Source organism: Xyrauchen texanus, chromosome 36 (genome assembly GCF_025860055.1).
Source record: "Xyrauchen texanus isolate HMW12.3.18 chromosome 36, RBS_HiC_50CHRs, whole genome shotgun sequence".
Taxonomy (NCBI): domain Eukaryota; kingdom Metazoa; phylum Chordata; class Actinopteri; order Cypriniformes; family Catostomidae; genus Xyrauchen; species Xyrauchen texanus.
In genome coordinates this window covers 8,424,172-8,441,773 of record NC_068311.1, presented here as the reverse complement: position 1 = coordinate 8,441,773, position 17,602 = coordinate 8,424,172, and the positions used below count along the sequence as shown (strand labels likewise).

The following is a 17,602-nucleotide window of genomic DNA, read 5'->3' as shown; positions in this document are numbered from 1 at the left end:
CAAATGCCCCATTCATAGTGAGAGGTTTACAAAAACAGAAAAAAAATTCAAAAGGAGATTCATTGGCAATCTCTGAGATTAATAACATTGTTTATTTGGATGCCTATTATTTCATTATTTTCTGTTAAAACATTTCTGCTTCCTTTGAATTTACTGTTTTCTTTCACTTGCATGCAATGCACTGGGGTCTCTTCTTCCTCACAGAAACAGGAAGTCTCAGTCATTCTAAAAGGGCAACCCACCCATCATGCAATCTCATGTGTGTCTGTGTGCAAAATGGAATGTTTTTATAGTTAAGTCATTGAAACAATCACTCATCACACAGAGGCAAGCAACAAAGTATTGTTTGTTTTGTGCGTCATACTGACATAAATGCAGGTATACAGGAAACTAAATTCATGTGTATATGTAATAATCTAGTTAATGTAAAGATCCTCAGGAGGTCTTGTCCTCCATGACCTATTGGTGCATAATCATATCTGCCTTCTAGTGGATAATCTAAAAAATGCAGCCACTGATTAAAAATCTCTACATACACACACATACACAGACACACCCTGCTGGATTCATGACAGCATCCTCTGCTTAATGAGGCAGCCACTTCCAGCTGGAGCTCTTTATGAGTGAACCACAATGCACAGACATACAGACAGAGTGCCAAACATAGACACTGGGTGCTATCTAAGCTAAAATAAATCTCCACATGTGAAACACACACACACACACACACACACACACACACACACACACACACACACACACACACACACACACACACACACACACTCATGTAGTGTTTCCATGTTTTATGGGGACTTTCCATAGACATAATGGTTTTTATACTGTACAAACTTTATATTCTATCCCCTAAACCTAACCCTACCCCTAAACCTAACCCTCACAGAAAACTTTCTGCATTTTTACATTTTCAAAAAACATAATTTAGTATGATTTATAAGCTGTTTTCCTCATGGGGACCGACAAAATGTCCCCACATGGTCAAAAATTTCGGGTTTTACTATCCTTATGGGGACATTTGGTCCCCACAAAGTGATAAATACATGCTCACACACACACACACACACACACACACACACACACACACACACACGCCACACACACATACGCGCACACACATGTTGTTTTACCTATCATTATGAGAATTTTCCATAGACATAATTACTTTTATACTGTACAAACTATATATTCTATCCCCTAACCCTAACCCTACCCCTAAACCTAACCCTCACAGAAAACATTCTGCATTTTTACATTTTCTATAAAACATTGTTTAATATGATTTTTAAGCGATTTAAATTACAGGGATGGTCTCATAAATCACATTTATAGCATAATAACCTTGTAATTACCAGTTTGTAACTTAAAAAATTGTCCTCGTAAATCACATAAACATGCCCACAGACACACACACACACGCACACACACACTCACACAGACACACACACACAGACACACACACACACACACACACACACACACACACACACACACACACACACACATACACACACACACACACACATATTGAATCATAACTTAACACATTCCATTGCAGTGTTCGGTAAAATTTGTGAATTTGACATAAAGAAAGCAAAGAGAGGCAAACATAAAGAACTGCCAAAGCAAGTTGCTGAGGCAACCATCACTATTATGATTGAAAATAATTAGGGATAGGGATTTGAACAAACCCCTAAACTCAAGTATTAAACTATGGTGCATAACCTGTCCCACACTGTTTAGACTACAGTCATGATCCATCAAATCACGCATCTTCAGTACAGGTCTGCCATTACTTTTCTAATCAACCTGATGTGCAATATTTCCTGACTGGCAATAAAATGGGCAAACAGTGAGCAAACACATTACTATATAACTTCCTTAGCACTGTGCACATATACATTTCTGTTGTGAACATACTGTATATACTAGATTATAATTTATATTGTATATTTGTATATTTGAATTTATGTTCATATTCAAATTCCAGTAGTTTTTTCTCAAGCTTTATTTGAATTTACATTGTGAACTATTTTGAAACAGAGAAAGCAAGTTCACAATATAGTTTAGAGAATATGAAAATAAAATTTAAATAAAACAATAAAACTAATTATTAAAAAAAAACATTGGAATAATTAATTAATTAAAGGGCAATTACATGAATTTGAAAAGCTTAAAAAGTTTCACAGTTTTCACAAGTCTAAGGTTCCATATTTTCATATTTAACCCTCCTATTGCGTTCAGAATCTGCATACACCTTTTGCATTCGCGGGTCAATTTTGAACCTGTGGAAATCAAGCTTATAAATCATTTATAACCAGAAGGTTTTCATTATAAACTATTTTGTAAGTCATTAATATCTTCTTATCTGTTCATGCGATATTTTGGCATGTTAACTGACAGATATATTAGATATTAATTAATTATTATAATTTCAAAATATACATTAACTACATAAAAACCAGTGTGATACATGTGAAGACATATTTTTTATCAACCTTTCTATGAAATGTATTTAAATATAACATAATATAAAATGTATATTAACATCGAATGTGATCAATATTAGTAATTTTAATGAATTTTCTAATTTTCATAACCGCTCAGTACAACTTGGTGGTTAAAATCTATTAAATCAATGCATTCTTTTTCAACTAAACATCATAAAAACAACTGTACAACTCAAGTCTACAACATTAATACATCTTAACTATGTTTTATTTACTCTCATGAATGTTGATGCATGAGTAGGCTGCAGGCGGGTACGGCTTCAGACGGCTGCTGAGTAAAATGTGGACAATTTCCTCATTCAAGCCCTATTTAGACTAATGTGTGTATGGACTTTAGTACATTTGTAGTACATTTGATTTAGTTTATTTGTTATGTTTGTTGCATGTCTGTTTTGTACTGTCTGTGTGTGATTGTATATGTATGTGTGTGTGCATGTTCGTAAAAATCACATTCCCAGTGAGAGACTGAATTGTTCATAGAGAAGCACTAATATAGTTTTTAGCGTCCATGTTTGATGGGATTGAAAGTATATTTCTCCAGAGAACGGAGTCATGCCAAAGTCACTTCCTGTACCCACCTTTCATCGAAACTCATCTGATATGGTTGAAAGAGCTGACAGAGGGTCTGTGAATTCCGCTCGGCAGGGGAAAAAGAGTAGTAGAACTGTCCAAAATCAACAGAGAAATCAACAAAGGGGGTTTGGAGGTCTGAAGGGACTAGAGGCACAGATTTAGAATTAAAAACGCAGATTGTTTTAGTTTATAGTGGACTTTTACATTCATAGATTTCATCTTTAATAACCTGACTCCAGAGATCAGGTCTCCATTGGTCTGCGATTCCATCTGTGGATGTAGGGACGTTTTCACCTCGGTAGCTCATCTGGATGTAGCCAACAGTTGCACTCATGTTCCATAGCTCAGATGTCTTTCATGCTTCTTATTCATTTAAACCAACAGTATAATGGCAGACGCACACACACACACACACACACACACACACACACGTGGCTCTGTGGGACCTTAGTAAGCACTTGAGTACTATCATTGGTCTCTATCTCTGAGGGTCTCAACCGTGAAACACATTTTACCATCCGCTGCCGATACACACAGGCACACGCACGTTTTACAAGATCTTATCAGGCTGATGAAATATAACACAGATCTACTGTGATCGTGCACGTCTGTGTGCCATATGCACTGTGATTGTATGTATGTCTGTGTATGGTTCTGTTCATACAGAGAGACTCTGATTTAATTTGTTCAGTTATATTTTAGCATCTTCAAAGTCACCATTTGCCTAGAATTTGCAGACATGTAATCTTTACATTTTCTCAACCAACTTCTCGAGGAATCACCCTGGGATACTTTTTAAACAGTATTGAAGTTCCCGTCTATTGGGCACTTATTGGATGCTTTTATTTATTATTTGGTCCAAGTCATCAATTTAAAAAAAATTTTTTTTTATTACATTTTAGTTTTATAATGAAATAAATTAATATGGTGGCACAAATATATTTTTGTCTACAAAATTAATTTCAAACATTTAAGCATATGCCTTCAGATCAAAAGACTTTTAAAATCATGAGAAACATTTCAGTCAAGTGTTTCAAATGATTTGACCGGTAGTGTAAATGTGTGTCAATAAAATATTGTAGCTGTGAACAGTGTGCTTGCTAGGTTCATATCTTATACAGTACACTTACAAAGGCAAAATCAGTAAATGAAAGCAAACAAAAGGAGATCCTTTAAAACGTGAAGGATGAAATTATATAATGCATTACATTTTGTTTATCTGTTATCATATAGCTGTCATATGCATATTTAATACTTGAACAACATAAACAGAAAAACTTTTAAGAACTTTAAGTCTTTGTAAATATAATACTAGTGACACAATAACTATTATAGAGTGAAACGTGAGAGGGCTTTTAGAAATGTCTCAATCCCTTTTTAAAGATAATCATTAGATTAGAAGAGTTTCCATTGGCTTGGGCATAATGACAAGAAAGAAACCTACTGCATTAGCCCTTGCCTTAAAATCAGTGTATTAAATACCAAGCGAAAGCCTCTGTTAACCGGTTGAATTGGCAGTGGACTGAATGAAAGCTTAAGTGGTAAGCGGGAATCCTACTGTCTGCCTTTTAGCTAATCAGGTTAGACTATTGGGCGAACCTCACATCATGTAATTAATATTCATGAACCAAACTTAAAACATACATTTTAAAGCTTACAAAACCCCACTTTTCCAAGGCCCTAAATATTACTGTTCTTAAAACTTCTTAAAAATGGTTTGGAGTCGTCACTCAACTAAGCAACCGAGAACTTTTTCCTTAAAACATTTAATACCATTTAACACAGCTGCACTAGATAATTTTTCTACATATGTTGTTTATATGCAGGGGCGGGTTAATGATTTATGAAACCCCAAGTAACTGACCAACCTTGGCCCCCATTTTGAAAATGTTTGCTTAAAAAATTATATGAAAATGATTTCAAATCTTAATTTTAAATTCATCCTATCAGGTTGTAGCCAAGTACATTCAAAATGTTTGATGAAATAAAAATCTATTTAAAGATAATTAATGCAGGGTTTCCAGTTTTTCTTTTTAATGAACAGGGTGTGCAAAACCTACTACTTCACTCACTCCCGCCCCGGTTCCGCTGCGTTCTCCTCACGTCAGTCTGCGTCCATCCTGCGGGCGGAGATCGTGTGGTCCTCCTACAGAAGGGCGTGATAGAGGCTGTCCCTGAGGTGTGACAGGGGTTTTACCGCCCTTACTACGTCCACTCGCATCTTCACGAAGGTCGCAGAGGCATCCCTTGCCCCGTTAAGGGAAGTGGGCATTCGCATACTCAATTACCGCGACGACTGGCTGATTATAGCGCACTCTTGAGAGTTAATGTGTGCACAAAGGGACCTGGTGCTCATGCACCTCAGCCGTTTAGGTCTTCGGGTCAACTGGGATAAGAGCAAGCTCTCCCCGGTTCAGAGCATCACTTTTCTCAGTATGGAGTTAGACTCGGTGTCAATGACAGTGCGCCACACATGCGAGCATGTGCAGTCAGTGCTGAACTGCCTGAACTTATCCAGTCAGGAAATGTCGGTCCCACTGGAATACTTTCAGAGGCTCCTGGGGCATATGCCATCCTCAGCAGAGGTCACGCTCGGGTTGATGAATATGAGACCGCTACAGCACTGGCTCCAGACGCGAGTCCCGAGGTATGCATGGGACCGCGACACATCGCGTGGCTCACACGCCCACCTGCTGTCAGACACCCGCACCACCTTTTGAAGGCCATCTCATTGAAGGCCACCCTCCTGACTGCGCTCACTTCCATCAAGAGTGTCGGGGACATGCAAGCGTTCTCTGTCAGCGAAGAGTGCCTAGCGTTCAGTCAGGAAGACTCTCACGCTATCTGCCCAAGGTTCCCATGACCCCTTTTAGGGATCAGGTGAGAGCCTCTCTCTTACGAAAGTAACCTACACGATCTGTTTATCATACAAAACCTATCATATCAATTTTAAAGACAGATTAAACCACTGCAGTCATATGGACATATGGACTGCTGTCTAGTAACTGATTACATGTAATCTGGATTATGTAATCAGATTATAAAAATCAAGTCCTTGCAATTGGATTACATTACATTTTGAAATACCCATAATAAGACTCTACACTTACTTTTTATAGATAACATAATTACATATTAACAAGGCAATGCAGTAAAGTGTTAATAATTTATTGATAATTTATTCATATTCTTAGGGGGCTGGTCTGCCCTCCGCCCATCACCAGATGAGAAGAAGAAGAACTAACACTTTACAATTTTGCAAAACAAACAAGCAAAAAAAATGCAAATAAAATTCTCTATCGAGCAGATCGAAAAAATAAGGCAGCGATGATGAGTGTGTTGTTGGTTTGCTCAAAGAGAAAGAAATCTTTCGAGATGGTTATGGGAAGTCTGATTCATTTCCATGAACCGTTTCTTTCGGACAATTCGTTTCCATGAACTGGTTCAAAAACCAGTTCAGCGGTTCTTTTAAGCCATCATTTAATGACGTCTCTAGCACGTAATTTTAACATCCCGGAATCATGGTTTTCACACTCAAACATTTAAATAAAGCCAAATGTGAATGCACATTGCTGGTTATTACCTTTTATACAATTAAGTTATAATAATAATGCGGTTTATTGTCATCAGTGTTGAATAAGACTGATACTGATTACATCTTGAATAAGTTACCTACATTAAAGTTTTGCAACTAAAGCACCCAATACAGACATGGATATGTTCTACGTGTCTTAAAATTGATTTAATAAAACTAGTCATACAAATATTTCCAGTATGTATTGGTTGTCATTAAAGAAACTTACAAGTTGCCAAAGGCTTGTTCATGTCATTGGTACACGCATGCTCATAGGATCAGCAGCTCACTCATCAGACTCCTCTGCAAACTTTGACAGTTCGTGGGACCGGCTCAATCAGTTCATTTTGAGTTGGACCGAAGAGCTGACTTTCGACTGACCTGTAGATTCCTTCATTTTGAACGGGTTCTTTGGTTCAATAACTGGTCTAGTAACTCGTAAGATCTGCCTGCCTGCCTCTATTAGTAACATCATCGGTAAAATGGCCTACTTGTCTCAAGACCTTCATTTGCAAATATTTGTAATATTAACATCTCAACACATAGATACTCCTTGGCAATGCACGGCAAACTTCGACAGTCATCGGGTTTCCATCAAAGATGTTTCGCATTTTTTAAGCACATTTAAAAAGATTTGACTTAAGAAAATGTTAATTGTTGCGTGTTTCCATCAATTAAGTAATGTGCATTATTATGAGGGAGCCATGCACTGTCATTGCTGTTAGATTTAATATTTATTTAATTCATGTAATGTTTAATGCACTTTTTAAAAATTTCATTAGGAGCTCTTTTTGTAAGGCTCTTTTTGTAAGGCTCTTTTTGTAAGGCTCTTTTTGTTAGTAAGAAATAATGGAATACATTTTCTTACTTTTTGTACTTTTATGTTCAAATTATTATTCACTCAAAAGCATGCGACATAAAACAAAATAGAATTAGGTTGAAAGTAATCCAAAATTAATCTTATTATATTACCCCAAAATAATCTATTTATCTAATAATATAATTTTTTGTTTTGTAATTTGTAATGAGTACCTGATTAACAAGTAATCTGCCCAGCACTGCATATGGATTACTTTCATGCTGCCTTTGTGATTCATGAGCTTGAAAGGTCTGGCCACCATTCACTTGCATTGTATGGAGCTACAGAGCTGGAAGATATTCTTCTAAAAATCTTCATTTGTGTTCAGCAGAAGAATTCTCATCTGGGATGGCATATGAGTCATATATGTCAGACGGACACTTTTGGTGCGCCTCACTGTGGTTGCGTTTCACTGGTTTTCAGTGCCTCTAGCTATAAATGGAAAACATGTTGGATGCTGAGACAAGTTAAATGTAGTTTGAAATGTAAAAAAAAGGTTTAGATACCCCTGCATTCTGTTGAGCTCCATCTACCTGTCTGCCAACAGTTTGTCTGTTCAGCTGTGCATAGCATGTACAGCTTGAGCTGCGCCCTCTGCTGACTCAGACACATAAAAAACATGGAAGTGACACTTCAAACTTGAATTGCTCAGTTGGTAGGAAAATTCCTTAAAGAGATAATTCACCCAAAAATTTAAATTATCCCAATATTTACACACCCTCAAGCCATCCTATGTGTATACGACTTTCTTCTTTCAGCCAAACACAATCAGATTAATATTAAAAAAATATCCTGGCTCTTCCAAGCTTTATAATGGGAGTGAATGGTACCTTAGATTTTGAAGCCCAAAAAAGCGCATCCATCCACACGGCCGTCCACGCGTTCACGAGAGAGTCGTGTTCCAGCGTATGACGTAGGTGTAGCGTAAACTCCGGTGAGAAGTGACGAATGCGGAAACACAGAGGATAGAGCAAAATAAAATGCCGGTCAAGAATTAGTAGACAACAACAAGGATTTTTAATGGAAAAAATCGGAGGATTTCGATATAAGAGAAGAGGAGATTTAGTTTTTTGCCCAGCCCTATTTGTTTGAACCGAAGTACACAGCCAGGAATTCTGGGAGATGGAGGAGACTGCAGCAGCAGTACAAACAAAAGAATCTGGTAGACGGAGAGTTCGGAAGACATGGTGGTGCTCATGCAGGAAATGCGAGGTAATGTCAACAGAAGCTGAGAGTGGTTTGCTGCCATGAATGGACAATTGGAATGACTGGATAGACTCATGAAAGCACCATTTTAAGGCTAGTACAAATCTACAGTATAGCTAAAACAACTCACTTCTTTTCGGCATTTTCCTTTGCTGTAAACAATGCATGCTTCCATGTTCGTCACTTCTCATCTATAGTGATGGGTCGTTTGTGAACGAGTCAGCTCTAAGAGCCGACTCTTGTAGGTGAACGTTGGGAGCTGGCTCACATATCAGAAGAGACAAATCTATTTATAAAAATATACAAAAAAATTATTATATGAATAATCAAAAGTTTTAAATGAATAGAATTAACTAATTCAAATAACGAAAAAAGAAATCAAATAATATAGACCTAAATGCTCAAGCGCACACACATTCATTCTTACTTTCTGCTCAGACTATCAGCCTCACCTGTTGTTCCTGTCAAATCAGACACGCAGTGTCAACCAATGAATCAAAGATGCGTGAGGGAGGGCGGAGCCAACTCACTCACAGACACAGTCACACACTTAGCAGCCGAGGAGAGGAAGGACAGCTGTGAAAACAACAGCTGTAAAGTGGAAAATGAGTTGGAAGCACAGTAGCATTTGGATGCATTTTAATAATGTAGACAATGTTGGAGCACAGTGTAGAATTTGCCAAAACAAAATCTTATATAAAGCTGGTCCTACACACAACCTACACCGGCATATGCAAACTGTGCACCCTAATAATTTTATTTGAATTGTTTTAACACCAATCACAGTCAAATTATCACATACAAAACATCTTTTTTTTTAAAGAGCCGTTTGGGAGCCAAAAAGAGCCCATCACTTGAAAGAGCCGGAATGCCCATCACTACTCACCGGAGCTTACGCTATCTTACGTCATACGTCGGAACTTGACTCTCTTGTGAATGTGATGGATGGCCGCTAAAGGAAACCAGTGATTATAGTTTATAAAGTTTTAAATTTGGAATTATTTCTTACAAAAACGCATCACTTTGCTTCAGAAGGCCTTTATTTACCCCCTAATTACATTTTTGATGGTTGGGTGTGCTATTTTGGGCTTCAAAATCTACCATTCACTCCCGTTATAAAGCTTGGAAGAGCCAGGATATTTTTTAATAGAACTCTGATTGTGTTTGGCTGAAAGAAGAAAGTCATATACACCTAGGATGGCTTCAGGGTGAGTAAATTATGGGATCATTTTCATTTTTGGGTGAACTAACCCTTTAATACAATGTCGTGATTAATTGCATACATTTTTTAAATGCATACATTTTTTAAATACATTACTTTATATATAATTAATCACACTGAATTAATGTGAATTAAACATACTGAATGTAAAATGGACAGCTTTAGTTATGTATGAATTATGAGCTAAAAAACTTGAAATGGTTAAAAAATGGCAGTGCTAAGGAATATTTGCACAGCACCAGTGGGTGTATATTTCTGTATCCAGACAGTGAATCTGTGTGCTCAGCAAGAGATCTAGTTTCGTAGAAGTCTCTGTCTGTCTGTCTTCCTTGCACACACACGTTGACTTTGTTGTGGTGAGGATGTGCTGCACATGTGTTGAATGAGATCACACAATTAATGCTGATGAGAGCAATTTAGATGCTGAGCATCCAGTAGGTAATGAGTCATGAAAAAGAGATATATACTGTGTATATAGACAGAGAGATCATTGTGAGAAGAAGACTGAAAAAGAGGAAAGGAAAGATGGATATGTCCACACAGATTCTAATAAAACAGTAACCTAATTATATTCTAATCAGAATACTGATGTTCCGTTGGCTTTTTGATGCCTCAAGGGGGTATCTATGAGCGTGACTTTCCAATAATGTACCACTCATTAAAACACACACACACAAGTGCACACACATGCACACACACTCACACACACACACACACACACACACACACACACACTACTTAGTCAAATCTCTTCTCCTCTGTAGGATGTCCTGTTGGGTTTTACGGGCAGGACTGTGCGCAGATGTGCCAGTGCAGGAACGGAGCCCAGTGCCACCACATCACAGGCGCCTGCCGCTGCACCCCCGGCTGGGCACCGCCGCAATGCATCCTGGGTAAGCCGCCCACATCATTAAAACAGGGTGTGATGGAGGCTCATCTCCGGCTAAATGCAGCATCATTGCCCCAAAATAACCCAACAATCTCTCAAATGAGCTCATCCAAACACAGGCCTCTCACAAGACAATTTATCAGCTTACAGACACACACGCTACAGTTTTTAGTGGCAGTTTGTGTGTGCGGACTAACCAAATGTAGCAATGCTGCTAACTTAAAGGGATAGTTCACCCCAAAATTTTAATTCTGTTATCATTTACTCAACCACATGTTGTTCCAAACCCGTGGGGGTTTCTTCTGTGGAACACAAAAGGAGATGTTAGGCAGAGTGACAGTTACATTATATTACCCTACAATAGTGAAGACCGACAACAAAACACAAAAGGAGATGTTAAGCAAATTTTTAGTCAGTAACTATTCACTTTCTTTGTTTGGAAAAAAAAAGATGCAATGAAAGTGAATGTGACTAAGACTAAAAAATTAGTGTATATTCTACTGTAGTTATTCTAGTAGTTTGTGGTGTAACCTTAATTATATGTACATTCATTCAAAAAACCAAAATTACTATGTGCCAGAAAAACATGATACTGATTAAATTATATCATTAGATAGTTATATATTTAAAAAAAGATTCCCCCCTTAAGAAGCTTCATTGTAGTTAGCTACATTTGTTAGTAGTTTGTAGTGCAGTCTTTTTTTTTTTTTAAAGAGTAGCCTTACTGTAGTTTTAATACATTCAATTATTATAAATTGCAGCGTGACAAACATGACATAAAAGTTACATAGTAGCTTCTTCAACCATAAGAGAGACAAAGGGAAAAAGCCCCCTGGCAGTCTGTGCCTAGTTAAGATGGGGCACAGAAAGGATAAATGCATCCATGTTTTTAATTGGCATAGGATGCTTTTAAAAAAGTGTAATCTGTGTGTATTCGTGTTTACTGAGGATGGATGTTTTTTTACGGAGCATTCTCTGTGTGTGTGAGTATTTTATTGGTGTAAGATGCTTTTTAAAGAGAGTTCTGTGGCACATTGGTTTGGTACCATCTGTCTTCTCATGCAAGCTCTCGTCAGTAGTTTAATGGGTCAGGGGCCCAGTAAAGATTTATCTCTCTATTTCTGTTTCTTTCTCTCTCTCTTTTTAATGGCGTGAGGTTTTTGTTATAGATAACTCTCTCAGATGTCTTATTTTTAAGTATTTCTTTCCCATGACATGTTCATCGTAATCTTGAATGTGAAGAAACCTCATTATGGAGTGATGTTTCTAGTTAGTTGTGTGGCCCCTGTTAAAACAGAACAATGTTTCAAAGATTGCAAATAGTAAATCTTGTATTTTTTTATTAATGTGCATATTTTTTAATTAATTCACACTGTATATCTTTTGCACCACACTTAGCACTACTGTTCATTACCCAGGGTTTATGGTGGCCTTAAATGGATAGTTCACCCAAAACTTTTCTTATCTTTTAAACACCCAAATGCCATCCAGATTTCTTTCTTCTGCTGATCACAAGATTTTTAGAATATCTCAGCTCTGTAGGTCCATATAATACATGTGAATGGTGGCCAGAAATTTGAAGGTCCAAAAAGCTGATAAAAGCAGCAAAAAAGTCATCCATACAACTCCATTGGTAAAATCCATGTCTTTAGAAGTGATATGATAGGTGTGGGTGAGAAACGGATCAATATTTAAGTCTTTTTTTTTACTGTAAATCTTCACTTTCACTTTCACATCTGAAATGAACGTGCGCAATGACTGATGTAATTTTTGTGAGGGAGCTAATTCGCAGACAGTTTTTTCATAAACGTGCGCAACTTTCACAGTTGCGCGATGTCTCCGTGTTTTTAGCTGCGTATCCCACTGAACACGTTTCTATAGGCTCTTCCCCTGTTTTGTTTGACCCCAGCTAAGCTGCAACACCATTTGTCATTAGAGACCTTAAAAATCTAAATGTCTTTTTCTCACTTTATTTCTACACACACACACACACACACACACACACACACACACACACACACACATGTAATTCTCTCTCTCTGTCTCAAAACAAATTGCAATATTCTAGGTACCTTTGTGTTGATACATCTCACATGGGAAATTAATTGCTAGTCTCAGTGGTTATGAAATAAAACAAATAATAATGAAATAATCAGCTTTTCTTTTTATTTAGCAGTTAATAAAACTATCTTCGGCTAGGTAATACTGTAACAAAGATGTATTTTGTTCAGACTTTGTGTTTAGGTTTTTAAAAGTTATTTTGTTGCTTGTTCAGATATTTTTTTATTATTGTTTTGTAGCCTGTCCAGTTGGTACATTTGGTCAGAACTGCAGTCAGTCATGTGACTGCCACAACAGAGGGTCATGTGACCCAGTCAGCGGCCAGTGCAGATGTTCACCTGGATGGACTGGAACCAACTGCCAACAGAGTGAGTTAATAATACACAGTCAAAAGATGTAACTGAATGCTAATAAAATGTATTAGTATTAGCATTTTCTGCATGTTTCTCACAAAAACATTTCAAATTTCAGCCTCAAATGAAAATAAAAATAAATAAAAAGTAAAATATTAAAAGACTACTATTTTAAAATGTCTAAAATTGTCATTACTATAATGCATAAAAAAAATTAAGGAAAATGTGACCTAAACATTTCTTCACAGTTTTCGTAAAATTCACCCATAAATGGATACATTAGAAACTCAAAGCACGTACTGTCTCTCTCTCTCTCTGTCTCTCTCTCTCTCTCTTGCACACACACACACACACACACACACACACACACACACACACACACACACACACACACACACACACACACACACACACACACACACACACATGTTGGTCTACCTATCATTATGAGGACTTTCCATAGACATAATGACTTTTATACTGTACAAACTATAGATTCTATCCTCTAAACCTAACACAACCCCTAAACCTAATCATCACAGAAAACTTTCTGCATTTTTACATTTTCAATAAAACACTGTTTAGTATGATTTTTAAGCGATTTGAATTATGGGGACACTAGAAATGTCCTCATAAATCACATTTATAGCATAATACCCTTGTAATTACTAATTTGTAACTTACAAAATTGTCCTCGTAAATCACAAAAACATGCACACACACACACACACACACACACACACACACACACACACACACTCACTAACTCACTCACTGTACAGGGTGCTTTCGTTGGCTGCAGTTAGTAAGATGTAAGTGATTATGGTGATTTATATTGAGGAGTTTGTAAGCACTGATAGCCGCGATTCACATGTCATCACACAAATTACTGTATTCTATCTCCATTACACACTGGAATGTTCACATGGCTTAATGCTCTGTGTGTGTGTGTGTGTATGTGTGTATGTGTGTGTGTGTGTGTGTGTGTGTGTGTGTTTTTGCCATCCCTTTTCTCTCTCCACCCGTCTTGTCCGTGTGTGCATCTGTGCATAGCTTGCACACCTGGCTGGTACGGTACAAACTGTGAGCAGAGGTGCATCTGTCCAGTGGGCGTCGCCTGTGATCATGTGACTGGCAGATGTGGATGCCCTGCGGGGTACACTGGGGACAGCTGTGAGATGAGTAAGAACTCTTTCATCCATCTGTCCATTTATACATCCATTTATCTCCAGCCTAACCAAAATGAAGGGAGAAATGATTAGCATCCGTTTTTAATTTACAATCAACATTTCATGCCGTTCATCATGCTGGAATATGCTGAAAAGACACACATAGACATACATGTTTGGTCTTATAGAATGACATTACTACTATACCTACATTTTTGCTAAATTATTTTTACATGGCTGGTTGTTCATATCACAAAGGTTTCCTGGTGAAATAAATACTATTTTGATTCACTTTTACACAAATCATGTGGAAAATGGCAGACTATCAGTTTATAAACACTTACGTTCCCTCTGTTCCTTACACAATGCCTTGTGATAATGCCAAATACCTTATGTCATCAAAACTTTTACTATAATGCATGACTTGAAACATTTGCATTACAACTACAACTACAATTACAACCTTGTTCGGGCACAATCACAATTGCACAGTAGCTCAACTAATAGAGCACACACATGATGTAAAAGACTGAAGAGCACACGAGTCGTTGTTTGAGCTGAAAGTGTCATAGAAGCACCACAAAATGATGTGGTTTCTTCAGCAATTGTGTTTGTTTGTTTGCTTTTGTTTGTAATGGCACTATTGGTTAGGTTTAACGGTAGGGATATAGGTTTTGTTGATTTTAAAACTGGATAGAGCATTATTCGTAAAACTTCATTTGGGGGAATATTCAACTCACTTTCAGCAGCTCTCAGTGGACATTTCGCCTCTTAAATGCTGCAATACATTTAAGGAACCACGTAATATTATTTTGCAAAAATGTCGCCATAGTTACGTAATTTTCACAAAATCATTCTGTTGATGTCCTACCATTGTAGGGACTTTTTTTTTAACTTCTATTGTTTTTATACTGTGCAAATCATATTTTCTATCCCCTAACACTACCACAAAACTAGCCCTCACAGAAACAATTTTGCGTTTTTAGATTTAGTGTTCTTCAACGGCTCATGGGTACTGTAGGTTGGTCCCCACAATTTGGGTAATTTCAGACTTTATTATCCGTGTCCCCACAAAACCTGGCCCCCAAACACACACACACACACACACACACACATCACACACACAAACACATACACAGATGTTGGTGCGGCTATCCTTATGAGTAATCTCCATAGACATAATGATTTTTATACTGTACAAACTATAGATTCAATCTGCTAACCCTAACCCTAGCCCTAAACCTAACCCTCATAAACCTTCTGCATTTTTACATAAAAAAATAAATAAATGGTTTAGTATGGTTTTTTAAGTCATTTGAATTATGGGGACACTAGAAATGTCCCCATAAACCACATTTGTAGCATAATACCCTTGAAATGACCAGTTTGTATACACACACACTTCAACTTTTCTTTGTACTTCTCTGTCTTTTTCAAATAATACACACTAGGGTTTTGTCCCCCACCCCTCTTTCTGTCTCTGTGTGTGGATGTGAGACATCTGATAAAGGTTACTGCCAAGCTGCCAACTCAAACAGCAGGCTTTGCTTTTGTCTTTTTTGAAGCAAAGTAGACATACAATCACACACACACACACACACACACACACACACACACACACACACACACACACTGCAGTAAACATGGCTAACGACAACACTCTAATTACTCTCTTTAGTCTGGAGTCTGAGCTTATCTCAGATGCTGGTGGGGTGAACGGATGGACTTACGCACACATATATACATGAACGTGCAAACGTACACAAACTTGTTCTGCACACATGATAGGGCAATAAGAATAGGCTGATGGCCCGGGCTAGTTGATGGAACTGTCACTTGACCTATCTGGCCAGTGCTGCATTGTCATTGCATCTTATATTAAATCAAAGTACATGCATTTACTTTACATAATAATACATAAAATTGTTATGCCTTACAATTTTAAACATTCGGTTTTCTGTAATAAATTTAACTTAATTGTTACAAATAGCGCTGATTTAAAGGTATTGATGTCTTGCTGGCTTATAAAAATATACTGATATTATATATTTATACATATTTTTGTTTTTATTTTTTTAAAAAATCTCTCTCTCTCTATATATAAATAAAAGTATGCTGCTAATAATCACAATTTATTTCATTTGTGGCGCTGCCAGTGAAATGCAATCTGTCTGGTTAAGCCCTGCATACATTTATATCTTACGTAATTCCACATTATCATGTTTCGGTGTGTGTTTAAGATGCATTCAACTATGCAAACTGAAGAAATACAGTACATATGCTGTATAATGGACTCATACACTCACCCCAAAGGCCTGTCTTCTGTTAGTCTAGACATGTGAAAATGTATTAGCACGAGCTTGTTTGAATGACATTAAATAAAGTGTATAGCCTCCCATTCATATCATATCTACTTCCTGTCTGATGCCTTCTCAGTAGTGAGTCTGGACATCTGGACTTTTGAAAACACACACACACACACACACACACACACACACACACACACACACACACACACACACACACACACACACACACACACACACACACACAAACACACACGTTGTTCTACCTATCATTATGAGGACTTTCCATAGACACAATGACTTTTATACTGTACAAACTATAAATTATAGCCCCTAAACCTAACACAACCCCTAAACCTAACCCTCACAGAAAACTTCCTGAATTTTTACATTTTCAATAAAACATTGTTTAATATGTTTTTTAAGCTATTTAAATTATGGGGCCACTAGAAATGTCCTCATAAACCACATTTATAGCATAATACCCTTGTAATTACCAGTTTGTAACCTAAACATTTTTCCTCGTAAACCACATAAACATGCACACACACACACACACACACACACACACACACACACACACACACACACACACACACACACACACACACACACTCTTTAAAATCATCTCTACATGTATTGCATAATTTTCTCATGTTCTGTCTCAGTGTGTCTTCAGGGCAGATTTGGTTTGAACTGTTCTCAAGTGTGTACATGTTCTGGAGATCGACAGAGCTGTCACCATGTCACTGGGAAATGCACATGTCTACCTGGTTACTATGGCAACCACTGTCACCTTAGTAAGGCAAATTCAGCAAAATCTCAACAGGTTGATTTGAAACAGTAATTTTGTAGTGCATTT

The 17,602-nt window shown here is 37.3% G+C and overlaps 1 protein-coding gene across 1 annotated transcript in view; it reads left to right on the top strand.

The window, feature by feature from the left end:
- The window catches only part of LOC127629994 (multiple epidermal growth factor-like domains protein 6), a 60,341-nt gene that overhangs the window by 34,599 nt on the left and 8,140 nt on the right, over positions 1-17,602 (top strand). The window contains exons 22-25 of the mRNA XM_052107356.1: positions 10,727-10,855; positions 13,152-13,280; positions 14,319-14,447; positions 17,409-17,540. Coding sequence (XP_051963316.1) covers positions 10,727-10,855; positions 13,152-13,280; positions 14,319-14,447; positions 17,409-17,540 — 519 coding nt within the window. The remainder of the gene's footprint in view (positions 1-10,726; positions 10,856-13,151; positions 13,281-14,318; positions 14,448-17,408; positions 17,541-17,602) is intronic.